General features: G+C 31.9%; 1 protein-coding gene across 7 annotated transcripts in view; it reads right to left on the bottom strand.

The window, feature by feature from the left end:
• Window positions 1-15,856, bottom strand: part of LOC129949116 (kinesin-like protein unc-104) — a 40,834-nt gene that overhangs the window by 13,365 nt on the left and 11,613 nt on the right. For 4 of the 7 annotated variants that reach the window (XM_056060377.1, XM_056060376.1, XM_056060375.1 and 1 more), the window contains exons 10-16: window positions 14,626-14,754; window positions 14,193-14,396; window positions 13,236-13,705; window positions 13,067-13,178; window positions 12,727-12,893; window positions 10,716-10,909; window positions 9,946-10,275 (exon numbers count right to left, since the gene is read on the bottom strand). In XM_056060377.1, coding sequence (XP_055916352.1) covers window positions 9,946-10,275; window positions 10,716-10,909; window positions 12,727-12,893; window positions 13,067-13,178; window positions 13,236-13,705; window positions 14,193-14,396; window positions 14,626-14,754 — 1,606 coding nt within the window. The remainder of the gene's footprint in view (window positions 1-9,945; window positions 10,276-10,715; window positions 10,910-12,726; window positions 12,894-13,066; window positions 13,179-13,235; window positions 13,706-14,192; window positions 14,397-14,625; window positions 14,755-15,856) is intronic. The other 3 variants (XM_056060380.1, XM_056060379.1, XM_056060378.1) reach the window with 1 other exon arrangement.

Raw genomic sequence — 15,856 nt, forward strand, 5'->3', positions numbered from 1 at the left:
TATGCATAAAGGCTTGCACGCTTACTCTTAATATGCCAGATAAACAGTGTAAGGGTAAGGAAAGGAGGGATTGGAATGCTTTTGAATTCTTGAACATTGCAATTGCAGAAAGAGAGAGCGTGGCAGATATTCCAGGATTAAAATTGAATACAAAAATAATTTGTAGTTTGAGGGCACTAACTCAATAAAGAGGTGGTCACTGGTCGGTTTGTAAAGTTAATCACATATGGAACAGCTCCTCTGTATATACACTCGTCAACAAGGTTTTTTTACTAGCATTCAAATTACACTTTTCCAATGGATTTTGATGGTCTCAATTAAAATGCAACTTCAAAATTAATGTATCACGACAGGTTTTTAAGATACCACATTTTAAATTTTAAAAACACGTATACAAGGCTTTTTGAGGCTGTTTAAATTTATGAAGTAGATTTTGTCAATAAGATCTTTGATGGTTTTCCAAATTTATAATCCTTTTCTTTAATACGCAGTGGAAATATTTATATTATGTCATATAATATTCGAAAAAAACCTAGATTTTCTACATTTCAAATGTCTTACAAGAATTTAAAAGGAACGTTAAACCATTTTTGCTTAAATGATTTTTCAAAACGGTTTGAAAATAAATTTTGTTCTTATAACGAATCTGTTGTCTATTATATCAAGTGATGACAACAAGTATTTTTAAAACTTGAACAAATAATACAAATTCTAGTTTCGATTCTAAATCCGCACTTTCCAAAACTATCAAAGTATTAAATTCAAGCTTTTTTTCGAAACTTCATACAGATTCAAATAAAGGCTCATACTCGTAAGTCATAACTAATGAGAATTTAGAGAAACTATGGAAGATACTAAAATGCTTTAAACTGTATCTAAAAGAAAAAGATTTGTTCTTTTCAAAATCATCATACAATTTATTGTTAACAGTTATTTTGAGTTTTAACTTAGTCTTTGAAACCCTGTTTTTGTTTTTTTTTTCAATATTTTTAAAGAGACATATTTTAAAATTTTGATGTGATAGACAAATTTAAGAACCAGATTCGAATTAAGGAATTCAATCCTTTAAAAAAGTATTCTTTTGTTTGTGCAACAGAAAAAACACGTAATTCTGTCGACCATTGTTGTTAACCTAAAATATTCATTCCAGTTGCGCAAGTAATTTCTCATATTCAAAACCTATTTTGTATTAAATACAGGGCCAGCCCCAGCCAAACTTGCGCAGGATTTGTAGAAATCGACCCTTTTTATATTTTTACACATGAACTGATACACAAGTATAAGAGTTTTCCACATTACCCAATAGGTAGACTTTTAATGCGTTTTTTTTTATTGAGATATCTCCAGTAGGCTTTAACCATAAACTTAAACGCAGTGAAGAAATGAAGAGAGGGGAAACTTTTTAACTTGAAAACTTACTTTTCTTGCCTTACATTTTGCAAATTCAGAAATGAGATGATGTCTAAAGAATTTAATAATTCCTTTTTAATGGACATTATAGATAAGCCTTCCAATGTCTCCAAATAATTTTTAATAATTTTAAGTTTAGAAAAACTTTTAAGGATTTGGAGAGCAATTACTATATTCGGAGCAATATTTTCAAGGTTAGTACTAAAAATAAAATTTAACATCTAAACTTGAGCTTTGTGGTGTAACCACCAGGGATATTACGGTTAACTCTTGAAACAAATTTTCTCCATCTAAATCTTTAAAACTATCTAATGGTAAAACATTCTGCAAATTAAGGCATGAAGCACGTACACTTTTATTTTTTAAACATTCGCTTATGTTACTTAAAAATGAAAACTTGATACTATACGAACTAGCTGTTCAAACCTTTCTGTAATTGGTTGAACGGCTTGATCAAGTATTTTGAATAATAAAATCTACTTTAAATCTTTTTTCGGGTCTAATATAGTTTTAGAAAATTCATCAGCATAAAGCCTTTTTCTCCGTTGAGATCGCAATGCTTCAGAAAACATATTTGGTATTTCTCTAGGGAACTAGAAATACGCTCGGTTAATTGAACATACCTACGGACGGACTTTACAAATATTTACAAGCTATTATTTATATTTTCTAAAATATCAAACCAAATTAGAAGACAGCAAATAAATGTAAAATCAAAAAATTTTAATTCCTAACGATTCTGCAATGTTTTTTCTTTAAGGGCTTCATATGTTTCTTCTAAATTTGTTTTTAAAGGTCTCAATGCTTTTAACCTGCTCTTCCATCTAGTCTCAGAAAGGGGTTTCAATGTAAGACATGGAATTTGATTCTTATAAATATCCCACCTCGTTGTGGAACTTGGAAAAAGGTTATACAAACAAACATGGAATTGTATCGAAAAATTTCACTGCATATTATGAGCACCGAGCATCATCATTAACCACTAAATTTAAGGAATGCGAGCAACATGGAACGAAAAATGCACTTGGTTCCAGGGTTCGAATTCGATTCTGAACACCCGCTTCTTTTCCTTTCATATTCGAACCATTATCATAATTTTGGGTTCTTAGTCCAGGAGGCGGCGGTCAAAGTGCCTACCTCATCGAGTCAATGGAAAAGTTGGTCATTAACGAATGGTAAATGACACGAAGATTACAAAACCGCTGGTCGGACAGATTTTTTCCGGGCCTTTTGGCCGCAAAAAGGGTTTTAACTACGGCGATATTGAATTATTACCTGATTCTTAAGATTTGTTTGGCTACCATACAAAGTGTTACCGTAAGATTACTTTAAAAAGAAATTATATAAATGCGCCTGACGTAACATTACAGAAACGAATCAAAGCATCTCACATTGAATTAAATGTAGGTACAATATTCTTTTTGTAAATGGTCAAAGCAATACAAAAAATGAAATTTCAAGTCAACGCCAAATGCATATCATGACCGGCTTAAGGTATTTTGCGGTTTAAGGCAATAATATTCTAAACTTTGCATCAGAATGCTTAAAAAAATATCAAAAAAGTGGAGATGGTACAAAACAGAGCCTTATAAAAATGGAACGGGATGCATTTGGGAGACTATTAGCAATACGAGTATCTTTAAAAAAACAATTGACATGGAGATTTGTTTATCATATCCATTGTCTCCAGCCCCCAGCCCTTTGTCAGTATACTGGTGAGATGCACAAAACTGACAAAGCAGTTTTGGCAATGAAACTAAAATTTAGAATTTCTCCGTGCGAGCCGTTAAAAAAAGACATATAATTAATTGATGGCTTTTACTTAATCCATCTCTTAGGGTCATTAGTTCCTCAAACATTTAACAAAATATCCGAGATGATTTTAACAAGGGTAAGTTACACGAATGCCCCAGAAGATCATCTTGTTTTTGACCGCTATTTACACAAATCCATCAAAGACTCTGAACATTGCGTTCGAAATGAATTAGAAGTCTCAAATTTCACGATTTCGGGACCACTTCAAAATAGAACATGATTTTGTTAAATGAGGATATAGTTCCTTGATTCCAATTTAAGGAGACAAAAAAGTTTTTTTGACGGTAGATGACAAGTGTTTCTCCTATGAAGTTCAAAACCAATGTAGTATATCTAAACATCACTATGGGTCAAAGTGCCGACGCTAAAAATGGTAACCAATTTGCTGTAGATAACTTCGAAAAAACAACAAATCAATAACAACTAACGAACAATCCACCACAACAAATGCCAAAAGTCAACCCCAGCGAGCCAATTATTAATAACGAAGACAATTTTATAATGGATATACTGAAGAATAAACCTCCAACCCATTTCGGCCAACACCCCCCTTTTATAAATTTGCGGAAAGCATCTCACTAAACAAAAAACATACAAACAAAAACTACTATACTAATAAAAGCAATACAGGTACGAAACCCTTATACGTAGCAACTCTAAATACACTAACTCTCCAATCAAAAGAAAAATTTGTTGAACTAGAAAACGCGCTTAATAAGAACATATAATAGGGTTAGCAAAAGTAAGACGACAAGGCGAAAGCATACAAGAACTCAACAACGGAAATATATTTGCTTACTTCGGAACTAAACAAGGTCTTTATGGCGTCGGTTTCCTTATAAACAAAGAGTTAAAAAAGAATATTCAAGAAATTAAAGGATTTAACGATAGGATAATAGGAATGAAAGTCAAAGTAGAAAATTGTAACATATCCATCATACAAGTCTATGCACCAACTGAGAAAGCAACTGATGACGAGATGAATCGCTTTTACAAGACACTGGAAATAGCAACAGCACACTTTAAAACAGAGATTTTACTGATAATCGGTGATTTCAATGCTTAATTAGGTTTCAGGAAAAATGGCGAAGAAACCATTATGGGAGAATATGGCTACGGTAATCGAAATGAAAGAGGTAGTCGTCTTATCCAATATATTTGGCAACAAAAACTTATAGTTGGAAACTCGGTATTTAAAAAGAAACCGCAAAATCAATGGACCTGGAATTCACCAGGCCAAAAGTACAAAAACCAAATAGATTTTATTCTTTGCAATAAAAGATCAATCCTTAAAGATGTGTCCGTACTTAATAACTTTCAATTCGAATCAGATCATCGGATAGTACGCGCGGAGTTGTTAATCAACCATAAAACTAGGCAACTTCATAAAACTACAAGAAAAGTATTAACTAAATCGATAAGTACAGATATAATCAAAAGTTATAATGCTGATCTTCAACAACGATATAACATTATATCAAGGTTAAACGAACCTACTCAAATAGCATATAACAAAATGGAAAAAACTATAAAAGAATCTGCAGACAGGTATATTCTCACTGCTGTATCTCAAAAACAGCAAAAACTATCGAGTGAAACTCTAAATATGATAGCACTTCGTGATAGTATTCGAAAAAAGACCAATCTAAATGCCCAAGAAAAACAAGATATGAAAAATATACGGAAGAACATCAAAAAACGTTGTCAAGATGACATCCAAAAATTCAATGACAACCTCTTAAAGACAGTAATCGAAGAAACGAGATCAATAAAAAAGGCAAAGTATGCAATCCAAGATTATAAAGAGTGGATAACAGCAATGGCGGATAATGATAAAAGAATTCACGAAAGGAAGAATATTAACCAAATAGCTACAAACTTCTACATTGATCTATACAAAACACGCATAGTAGACACTGATGATATATTTCTAGAGCGACAAAACCAGGAAGAAGATTTTCCACTATTTCTTAAAAGTGAAATAGAGCGAACAATTAATAGTTTAAAGAATGTAAAAAGCAAAGGAAACGATGGGATATTAGCTGAATACCTAAAGTTCGGCAACTTTTCACTGGCCAACTGGTTGACTACTATTTTCAATCAGGTTTTGGTCACCGAGGAAGTCCCAGACCAATGGACGAAATCGGAAATAATTCTCATACATAAAAAAGGGAACAGGGACGATATCAACAATTATCACCCGATAAGCATAATATCATCGATATACAAGGTTTTTGCGAAGTGTTTATTTGAGAGAATGAAAACCACTCTTAATTTAAATCAACCTTTTGAACAAGCCGGTTTTAGATCAGGTTTTTCAACAATAGACCATCTACAAACCGTTAATCAAATAATAGAAAAATGCAAAGAGTATAACATCAGAATATACTTTGCCTTCATCGATTTTGCAAAAGCGTTTGACACAGTAGAGCAAAGATTTATTTGGAAGGCGCTTCTCAATCAAGGTGTAGACGAAAAAATAGTTCGAATCCTAAAGAAAATGTATGACAGGAGCACATCCCACATCAAAACGGAATGCATCGGATCAGATTTTAAAATATCGCGAGGTGTTAGGCAAGGAGATCCAATTTCACCAGCACTGTTTTCCGCAGCCTTAGAAGGAGTATTTAGAAAGCTAGACTGGGAAGACAAAGGATTGAAGATAAATGGCAAATGTCTCTCAAACCTCCGATTTGCCGATGACATTATAATTATCGCAAACAGCAGTGAAGAACTTCAAACGATGCTAAACGAACTATGCTCGGAATGCGAAAATATTGGGTTGTCAACAAATCAACAGAAAACTAAAATTATGACAAATGGTGCTTATGATCCAGTTAGTGTTAATAACAATATATTAGAATACGTTGAAGACTACACATACCTTGGTCAGATTATCTCATTCAAAGACAAAGAAAAAAAGGATATAGAGCAGCGAATGACGAACGCTTGGAGGCAGTTCTCGAACGTTAAGCATCTTCTTACATTGTATATTTCGAATAAAACAAGGAAATATGTGTTTGACTCAACAGTTATTCCAGTCCTCACCTATGGGTGCCAAACTTGGCAAGTCACGAAAAACACTGAAATGAAACTCCAATCATGTCAGAGAGCAATGGAGAGAGCTATTTTGAACGTTCATATTGCCCAGCAAATTAACCATCAGAATATAAGAAGTCAAACTAATTTTGAAGACGTTAGACACAGGCTTAAGAAACTCAAATGGGAATGGGCAGGACATGTAATACGTACACCTGATAATCGATGGACAAAATTAGTAACCGAATGGATACCCTTAGAAAGCAAAAGAAGCGTAGGTGGACAACATAAACGCTGGAAGGATGACATCCGAAAAATATGCCCACTTTATTGGAGAGAAGCACTAGATAGAAGAAGATGGAGAAGTCTGGGGGAGGCTTATGCTCAGATAACCTAAAATTATACCTCTCTTTTCAAATAATGTATATATTTAAATTAGTTTTAAACCTTCATTGAATTATTTGTTTCTTGTAATTTAATTAATTTTACGTACACATACTTGTTTAAATGTAATGTAAATATATTCAGTCAAATGGTAATTATAAAATTATTGTAAATTTTAAAGTATTAATGAGTGAATAAAGCTTGGAATAATAATAATAATCTAAACATGAGGATTATGAATACAGTGAAGAAGCCGATACCAGATTAATTTACCATATAAGCAAATCAAAACCTAATTCCAACATTGTGGTTCGAGCATCTGACACAGACATACTCGTTATTTTACTGGGGAATATGCACAAATTCAAGGACTTAGAGATTTGGTTAGCAAGTGGCAGCTCGAAAAGAAATAATTTCAATTGCATTAACAGTACGCAACTAGCTTCGACATTGGGAGTGAGTTTATGTGCTGCGCTATCAGTATTTCATGCTTTTATAGGTTGCGACTATACTGCCAGTTTTTTTAGAAAAGGAAAATCTAAACCTCTAGATATCCTTCAAAAAAGTGGTTGTTATCAAGCTGCCTTTGAAGCATTGAATAAAAAAACTGATCTTTTACTGGAAAAAGATACAGAAGTTATTCAAAACTTTACTTCACATATGTTTGGTGTAAATGAAGCTAGATTTCAAAGGTTTCAATACATATATGTTTCTAAAAATACGTTGGTAGGTAATTTTGTAATTTTTTTAAAAACATAAAAAAACTTCGACTCTAGCTTAATACCCCCATGTTTTAAATCACTCAATGAAAAAATTAAAAGAAAAATTTTTGTAAGTTCTATGCGGTCTAATGCCACAGAAGCAGACTGCGTCAAAGTGAGGGCAGAAGATTTTGGGTGGGTATTAAAATATGAAAATTTAATACCACTTTGGTTTCAAGGGGATCCCACCCCGCTTAATGTTGATGATATTATTTTAAAAGACAACGAAGAAGAAGAAGATTTAGAATACTTGAGTGAGGAAGATTCTGATGAAGATAATATTTCTTAATTTTTTATTATTTTAATTGTCGTTGAATAATATCTGGGATATACATATACAAAGTTAACTTTTTTGTTCTTTGTATTGATATGTGATATTATGTTTATTTTATATCTTTTTTGAAAAAAATGAATTCATCTTATATTTGAAAAATAAAGTAAATAATCCCTATATGGATATACATATGTTAATATGTGCAACATTTAATTAATAAGTTGGATTAACTTTTCACTGCTGGAAGTAGATAGTTCGTCGGTAAGTATGTAATTTATTTAATTTATAAAAGAAATGCTATTTCCTGAGAAAAAAATTATCAATAGATTTTGTTACGGCTTTTTGTAATTTGTATTAGAACTTTTTTTATATAATTTATTTAGGTGACAATGTTAACTTTTATCTGATACAAATTTGTATTTATTTGACTTAAAAATGTTTGATATTGAGTTGAAAAAAGATGAAAGCATTTTTTTGGGGAAAAGGCGGCCCATGAAAAGTTTTTCCAACCAGTAGATTCTTGAAGTAGATGGACCAAGCCTTTATTTGATACCCCATTTGTCCATTGATCCGATGAGGTAGGTCAACACCAAAAATACCGTTTTTTGAGATGGTCGGACAAAGGGTTGGTCCCTAATTGTGTCTGTCCGACCAAATGATTTTAAATCTACCACCAGATCTCTACCAACTACTATTTTAATTTTCCATTGACCTGATGGTATACCCAAACACCAAAAACCGCAACCGGAAGTGGCCATTTTGCGGCCAAAAGGCCCGGAAAAAGTCTGTCCGACAAGCGGTTTTGTAATCTTCGTGTCATTTACCATTCGTTAACGACCAAATTTTCCATTGACTTGATGAGATAGGCACTTTGACTGCCGCCTCCCATACTATCTGCAGTTACTTATTAAAATTCCATGTAATTGTCTAAATTCAACTGAGTCAGTCACATTCCAGTCTTGTCTTGCCACAAAATCCGTCACTCCTATTAAGAACTATTTATTAGCTATTTATTTAATCTTCACCAACATAGCGAAAAAACAATTGAAACAATCTGTATTCTGCACCAGACTAGATATACATTAAAAGTAGCCTTTACAACTACAGTCATTAACTTAAACAAAAAAGGAACAAACTGACTGCTCAAGACTCCACATAGAATCTTCCTTCTTTAATTTTTACGCTATATGCTCCTTTTCTATTCTATTAAAATTTGCATCTCCTGTAAGCAGGCACTTAATTCCTACACAGATATTGTACGCTCTGCTCTGACCCGTATGATTCCATACAAATAATTTTTTTTTTAAATATCTCCCATGTTAATTTCTATACTCAGTGTGCATAATACAAAACCTGAACGTTCTAGCCCATATGATTCAATATAAATAAGTATTTTGCGTTGTCATACTCTCTATGTTAGATTTTGGGACTCAGTGTGCATGAAATAAATCTTGCACATATGAGGTGGCATGGAACTTTTTTGTGCTGAGATTATTTCTTTTATACGAATAGGGTGAAATATTTGGAAGTTAGGTAGGTAGGATTTTCAGTTCTGCGATATCTTGAGTTTGTGGTTAAAAAATAGTAGCACATATTTATTTGCACAAGATCAGATTACATTTTCTTCCTCCTGGTAAAGCGCCCCCAGAATTTTGCGCCCTGTGCATTTGCACATGCTTTGTGAGCCTGGTTAAATAATATATAAACGATTCATAACTACCTTTTAGACTTTAATGCTGGACATTTCTGATTTTGTGAATTTCGATTTCAATTGAAAATTTGACAGCCAATTAATATTATGGAAAAACTGTGAAGCGTCAAATTATCCTTCTATGATTTAAAAAAATTATCAAAATCCGTTTTCATAAAGAAATTATTTTTCATATAAAAACTGATTATATTACATAATTATTTCACAAAATTTGATACAATCAGCTCCTCAAAGGCACCAAAATACGTATTTATTTTTAGCATAATAATTCATTTCATAAATACTTGGTTGCATTAATATTTTATGTGATTAAAAGCGTGGTTACAATTTAATGTTAAATACTCAGTTGCAGCAAAATAGGATGCAAAATGCAGCTGGACAGAAGACAATCACAATGAAAAAAAAAACAAGAAACTTAAAACATTTATAAAATAATATAATAAAAAAACTTTTTAACTTTCTACTATACAATAAGTAAAAAAGATGTTTTAGTAATATAAAAAATAATCCAATTAAAATAAAATGGTACAATAGCTGGGGCAAATGCTAACCTAGATGGCAGCAAATTTGCAAGTGATAGTCTATTGGTGGTTGACTCATTTGTACATGGACTAACGCTCTGCAACAATTCGTGTTGTTGGTCCCGCCCACCTTCAATGTTATTTCCATTGTCACTTAGCGAATTGTTGTCATTATTAGACACAACATTGCCATAGTCTGAGTTTGGTATCAACTGTGGTGGCAAGTCTGCCTTCGCAGACAGATTGTAAGTTACGAATAATGCTGATGATGTTGGTTCTGCCAATGGCGATAAATCGAAAATCATAGACGATGGTGGACTCTCAACATTATAAATCTGTCGCATCATCTCAAGGCGATAACTGACAAATTTAATAAATCAATTTTTTTTGTTTAACAGGAATAATGTCGGAAAAAAATTAGTGTGATGTTATGTAATGTATATAGTGTTTATGAATGGGATTTAAATGAAATAGAAGGACGCAATGGTGGTGAAATTAGTGACAATACTACTGACTAATTGAAAGATACACTTTTAAAAAAATTATATCCAAGATTTGGAATTTGTTACATAAATTACTGTTTTTTTAAACAATTATGTAAAAACAAACAACAGCAACCACCATGCACGCCCAAAAGCTTTCAATGCCTAAATGCCTTTGAGGAAATAATTAATTTTATTTTTTTCATAAACATATAACTTAAACATTTAATTTTTTTAATATGTTATGAACTCTCGAACTCAATAGGTTGGGAAATTGAAGAAAAATTTGAGCTATTTAACATTTAATTTAAGACTTACCGTAATTTTTCCAAAGACCAATAGTGTGTTGCGCCGTTTTTGGTGTCAGTTACTTCTACGGCAACAATTGTCTTTGAAATAGGTGGTGCACCGAACTCGTCCTCCCCTTGTATAGGTGTCAGAGCATTTGGTATAAGTTCGGGTGGAAGTGGAGAGTAAAGGGTGTCCGTGAGAAGAGTAAACTGGAACTGCACCTAAAAGAGAATTTCCGATTTTTTTAAATAAAAAATTGCAATAAAGTTGAAAACAAAAAGTTTATAAAAGTGATCAATAGGCGAAGACGTTTAATCATATGCTACAAGTTTGTATGTTAAAATGGTTTAAGTAGTTTAAGAGTGACGGGTTTAAAAAAAATATTTTAACTTTAACTACAAAATAAAAATTAATTTAATAGTCAATGTTAGCATTGTTAAAATAGATAGTAGTTTATTATATACAAATGCACATTCAACTCGGGCCTGTCGAAACTATTGTACATAACCATGTAAGTTATAAATTGTATTATACCTTTGGTTTTTTCTTTTTTAAACTATTGTTGTTTTGTCACAAAAACGTTCAAGTGTCATTGTTATGTATTTTTGGAATTTATTAGAATCATAGGCTGCGTGCAATCTCGTGTACGATAGACTATCTTGGATAGGTGGATAGTATACCTAAATTGAGACAGCTGGCAAAAAATAAAAACAAGTTTCACCATTTCACAAAACCAGACAAACATTTAGATTTTAAGGTCCAAAAAGTAAGGCAAGTTTCTAGCATCTTATTGGCCAGCTGCCAAAAAATTGTCTTCCAATTAAGGCAACTTGACTGGGAAGTTAGTCAAGAAAAATCTCCCTAACTTTCAAGTCAAGTCAACTTATGTCAGAATGACAATCGATCATGTTTTTTTAACTAACTGAAAGTTGAACTCTATTTCTCTAAGATTTATTTATTTTTCGCACAATTTCATTTAATATTTTGTTTAAAAGGGTTTCTCGTCAAATTGGAAAAGAAATAAGCAATGTTTCTTAACAATACGAAATGCAAATTGGGATGGACTTGTAGTTTGGCTGAGGACTGTTTTGTAGACAATAATGTTTTTGATAGTTTTTGTACGGTAAACTGAAGGTAGAAGTTAGGGAAGTAAAGTTCTGAGTTTGAAGCTTATAACACTAACTTGAAATAGTAACTAGTTTATTTGGTCAAAATGCACGTTCAAGGAATGATGCTGACTGCAAATGAAGTCCCTTATGTTATCTGAACCTGCCCATTCTTGGATAGCTTTGGATTCACTTTTTGACATCCCAGCTGTTTTGGATCAGCTGTTCTTTTATAAGTAAAACACTAATACAAATATATCCGATTTTCATATCGGTCTGAGATTTAAAGCTTTCATTTGGAACCCACTGTAGTACCCGTGGTATGATGGTTACTCCGTTGGACTGTCATGCGAAGGGCCTTGGGTTCGATCCCTGCCTGTTCCACCTAAAGCTTTTTTCACGGGTGCTGCCTCTTGCGAGGGAATGACATGAATGAATGTTTGATTTGACAAGCTACTAACATCAAACATTAAAAAAAATACTTTTTTTTTAAACTTTCAATTGCATAATCTCACATTAATTGAAACTGCTCTTAACTTGCTTAAGAAATTTAATAAAAATGTATGACGTAAATAATATGTGTTTTAAAATATATCATGATTCTCCCTTTTCTTTTGACAAAAGGATACCAAAAAAGAGTATTATTGGTAATTGGTTAGTTTAATAAGTTTTCAACTTATCTTCCTACCTCAGTTGCAGATTGTGACAAATCATAACTATTTGACATCACAACGAGCGTAGAAAAGTGTTGATAACGTCATACTGACGTAACAATCTAACATTTAGAAACGACCATATTTACTGATTGTTAACAATTATAGTTAGAATAGGAGCATACCCCTTGTTAATATGTTTTACATTAATATTAAAAAACATACAAACATTATTTTTTTAAATAATCTTTTAAATGTTTATGTCAGAGACGAACTTACTTTCTTCTTTAATTCTACGGAAATTGCATTGGCTTCCTTCAAAAATATTGCGTTTCCCCACAAATCATCACGCAAGGAAGTAAATTGGTGATAGCGCCACTTGCGGAATGCCCAAGCTGCTAGACCAGCTTCTCTTGCATTCCAACAAGAGTCATAAAGAGGATTTTCTAAAAAAAAAGGAAAAGCAACAATTGATTTATCACGAGAAAGTCGCTTTGTAAAAAGTTGTTTCGATTGCAAATGAGAAGAGGTTTCATTTCATATCATTGCAAAGTGATTTTATAAAAAGTTAACAATAAATAACATAATACATAAAGCAATTATTAAATTTTTATTTTACCAAATATGTTGTCTTGCTGGTAATCTTCTGGACTGCAGCTGCTGTATATCGACATGGTCATGCTCTGTTCCATAACTTGTTTCTGAAGGGCATCAATTCGGGCTTCGTAAGTCTATGAAATAAAATTAGTAATGTTGAACAACCTTATGGTTTTATGATTGAAGCTAACCTTTCTTTGTTCTTCAAATTCTTGATCAGCTTGCATTTTTTCCTTCTTATATTGTTCTTCCAGTGTATCTAATCTTTTTTTCATTTCAGCCTTCAGATCAATACCTTGTTTTTCTAATAACTCACACTGAGCAAAATTCCAGTCAACCTGTTGGTTGGTTTCTTCAGTGACTGCTTTTTCAGTTTCTGCCTCATTTGTAGACAATATCTTTTCTCTGATTTCTCTGGCTTGTTCAGGGTGAGTATATCTAAAAACGTGATTTTTTCCCAATATAACACGCGAACCAGTCACGAGAACCTCTGGTTCTACCAGTTTTCGACCATTCAAATACACCAAAGCATCTTTGTGAGGGATCAGTGTGACGCTATCGTTACGGTTTTCAAAAGTGCAATGTTCTTTGAGAATGTGAGACCCAGATAGTTGAATATCTTGGGGTACATTTGCTTCATGGGTTCCAAGTCTGGTTATGCCTTTAATATTAAAATTATTAAGATAATCGAACATATTAAGAGCAATTTTAATCGTAATTTCAGACATACATGTGTTATTCTATCTTAATACAAAGAATTCGATTTTTGAATAAAAAATTGGTATAAAGTAATAAAAAATAACCGAAGGAATGAACGAGAATTTCAAAAAGTGAAGTAGATTAGGAAGAAATGTATATTTGCTTAAGAAAACTATTTCAAAAAAATGTTTCGATGTAAGTTTATCTGTAGTAAAATTTATATTTTTTTAGAAAATTTTAAAATAAAGAATTTTTTTTTAATAAACGACCAAATCAAGTCAATACTTTAAATATTGAAGTGTAATATCGGTTTTGATTTAAATCTTAAAGTATTCGTAAATCGTTGTAAGTTGCACTGAATATGAGGCTTGTTAAAATAAAGTGAGTCAAAAATGTAATAATCTACAGTATGTCGAAACTTTTAGATTCTTAACTCAGATAGGACTTACCATCTTTAATGTAATACAAAAGACATTCAGATAAATTAGGATCTTCATTGAGGTTGACCAAATGGGGTGTTTTTTTTGGTGAGAAAACACCAACTGTTATGCCATCTTCCTTAACAGCAACACCCATTTCTGCAAACACAGCCTCCCTTTGGATACGTATAGCTTCTGTGCGTTTCAATTTCTCTTCCCAAGTTTCATTAAGCTCTGCAAAAAAAATCCATTTAAACGATTGCTTAAAGCAAAAAATGCTCATAATGGTTAACAATTTTAACATCTTGAACACAACAAAATTTTTATTTAATAACTGCAATCTTTATTCAATTTTTGAGTTTCTCTTTTAGTGGTAAGGTACCCAATCAATCAGATTCTACCCCAGAAACACCGGATTTGACAAAAAATGTGATGCACATACATTATTGGATTAAAAACATACCTGCAATTAATTTCTCACTGGCTTGAAGCTGGTCAACAGCCATATCTGTTGTTGATCCATTGCGATTACGTCCTTTAGTAGGAGACTTGATATCAGAATTCGGGTTTCCATTTTTATTAAATTCTTCCTCTATAAAAATTTAATGACAGTAAAATTAAATACCAAGATATTTTGTTTAATTGTAAAGTGTAATTGAACGTGCATTTGATATCATAACTACATACATTTCAAGCTTAAATAACAAAAAAAAATATTTACAAAGGTTTAGTTAGGCAGCATAAACTTCATTGAAAATGTATTTTAAAAAATGTCTCATATGAGTAAATTTTTTTAAAATTGTACGATGTAAGGCATTTAGAGTACTAGTGATCTAAGCCCATCAGAAAATTGGTAATAAACATATATTTTAGAAACTACAAAAAAATTTAAAAAATTATCCCTGATCTTTTTTTTCAACACAAATGAGTATTTCTGACAGGAGATTTTAATATACATTATTTATCAAGCTAACGCAAACATGGACTTAGGCCTGTATTATCTAAATGCTTCATTTTTATTGATAAGGATACTCGTACATATTTTAAAATGCCTTAATAAGAAATACAAATTAATAGAATGCTAAAAAGCAGACATTTTTCTTAGCTTTTTTCAAAGTGTCAATATATATAATAGTTTATTAGTTTTGTATAAATATGCTAACCAAATTTTATTGTTGAATAATTACAAACAGAAGGTTCGTGCACTTGAAAGGGAAGTTTAAAATTATTGAAGAAATTATTTTTGTTTAAATGTTTAATAATGTATACCAAAAATATTTTTCAGTACAATACATACAAAAAATTGTAATCTAATTTTAAAACAAAATATTGACGCCACTGACCGATATAAAATTTTACTTTGAAATTAGTTTGTGCACACGAAAATACTAAATAATGTTTTTCAGTTTCTTAATTGCCAAAAAGATCAAAAAACCGTTGTCTGAGAATGAGGACAAGGTGTCACTCCCATTTATATTTATTCAACGATTTTACTATCACAAAACAAAGTTTTCCTCAAGAGAATAAAACGTCAGGAATCCATAGTTATGAACGAGCAAGCTATGAACATTATGTGTATTGGAGAGGGAAATCTGATCATCGATCAGCTCACCGAATAAATGACAACTCCATCTCTTTAAAAAAAATAATATGCTGAAGCGATCAAGTATTGAATAAGTAAAAATATCTGTAAA

The sequence above is a fragment of the Eupeodes corollae genome, chromosome 3 (genome assembly GCF_945859685.1).
Source record: "Eupeodes corollae chromosome 3, idEupCoro1.1, whole genome shotgun sequence".
Taxonomy (NCBI): Eukaryota; Metazoa; Arthropoda; class Insecta; order Diptera; family Syrphidae; genus Eupeodes; species Eupeodes corollae.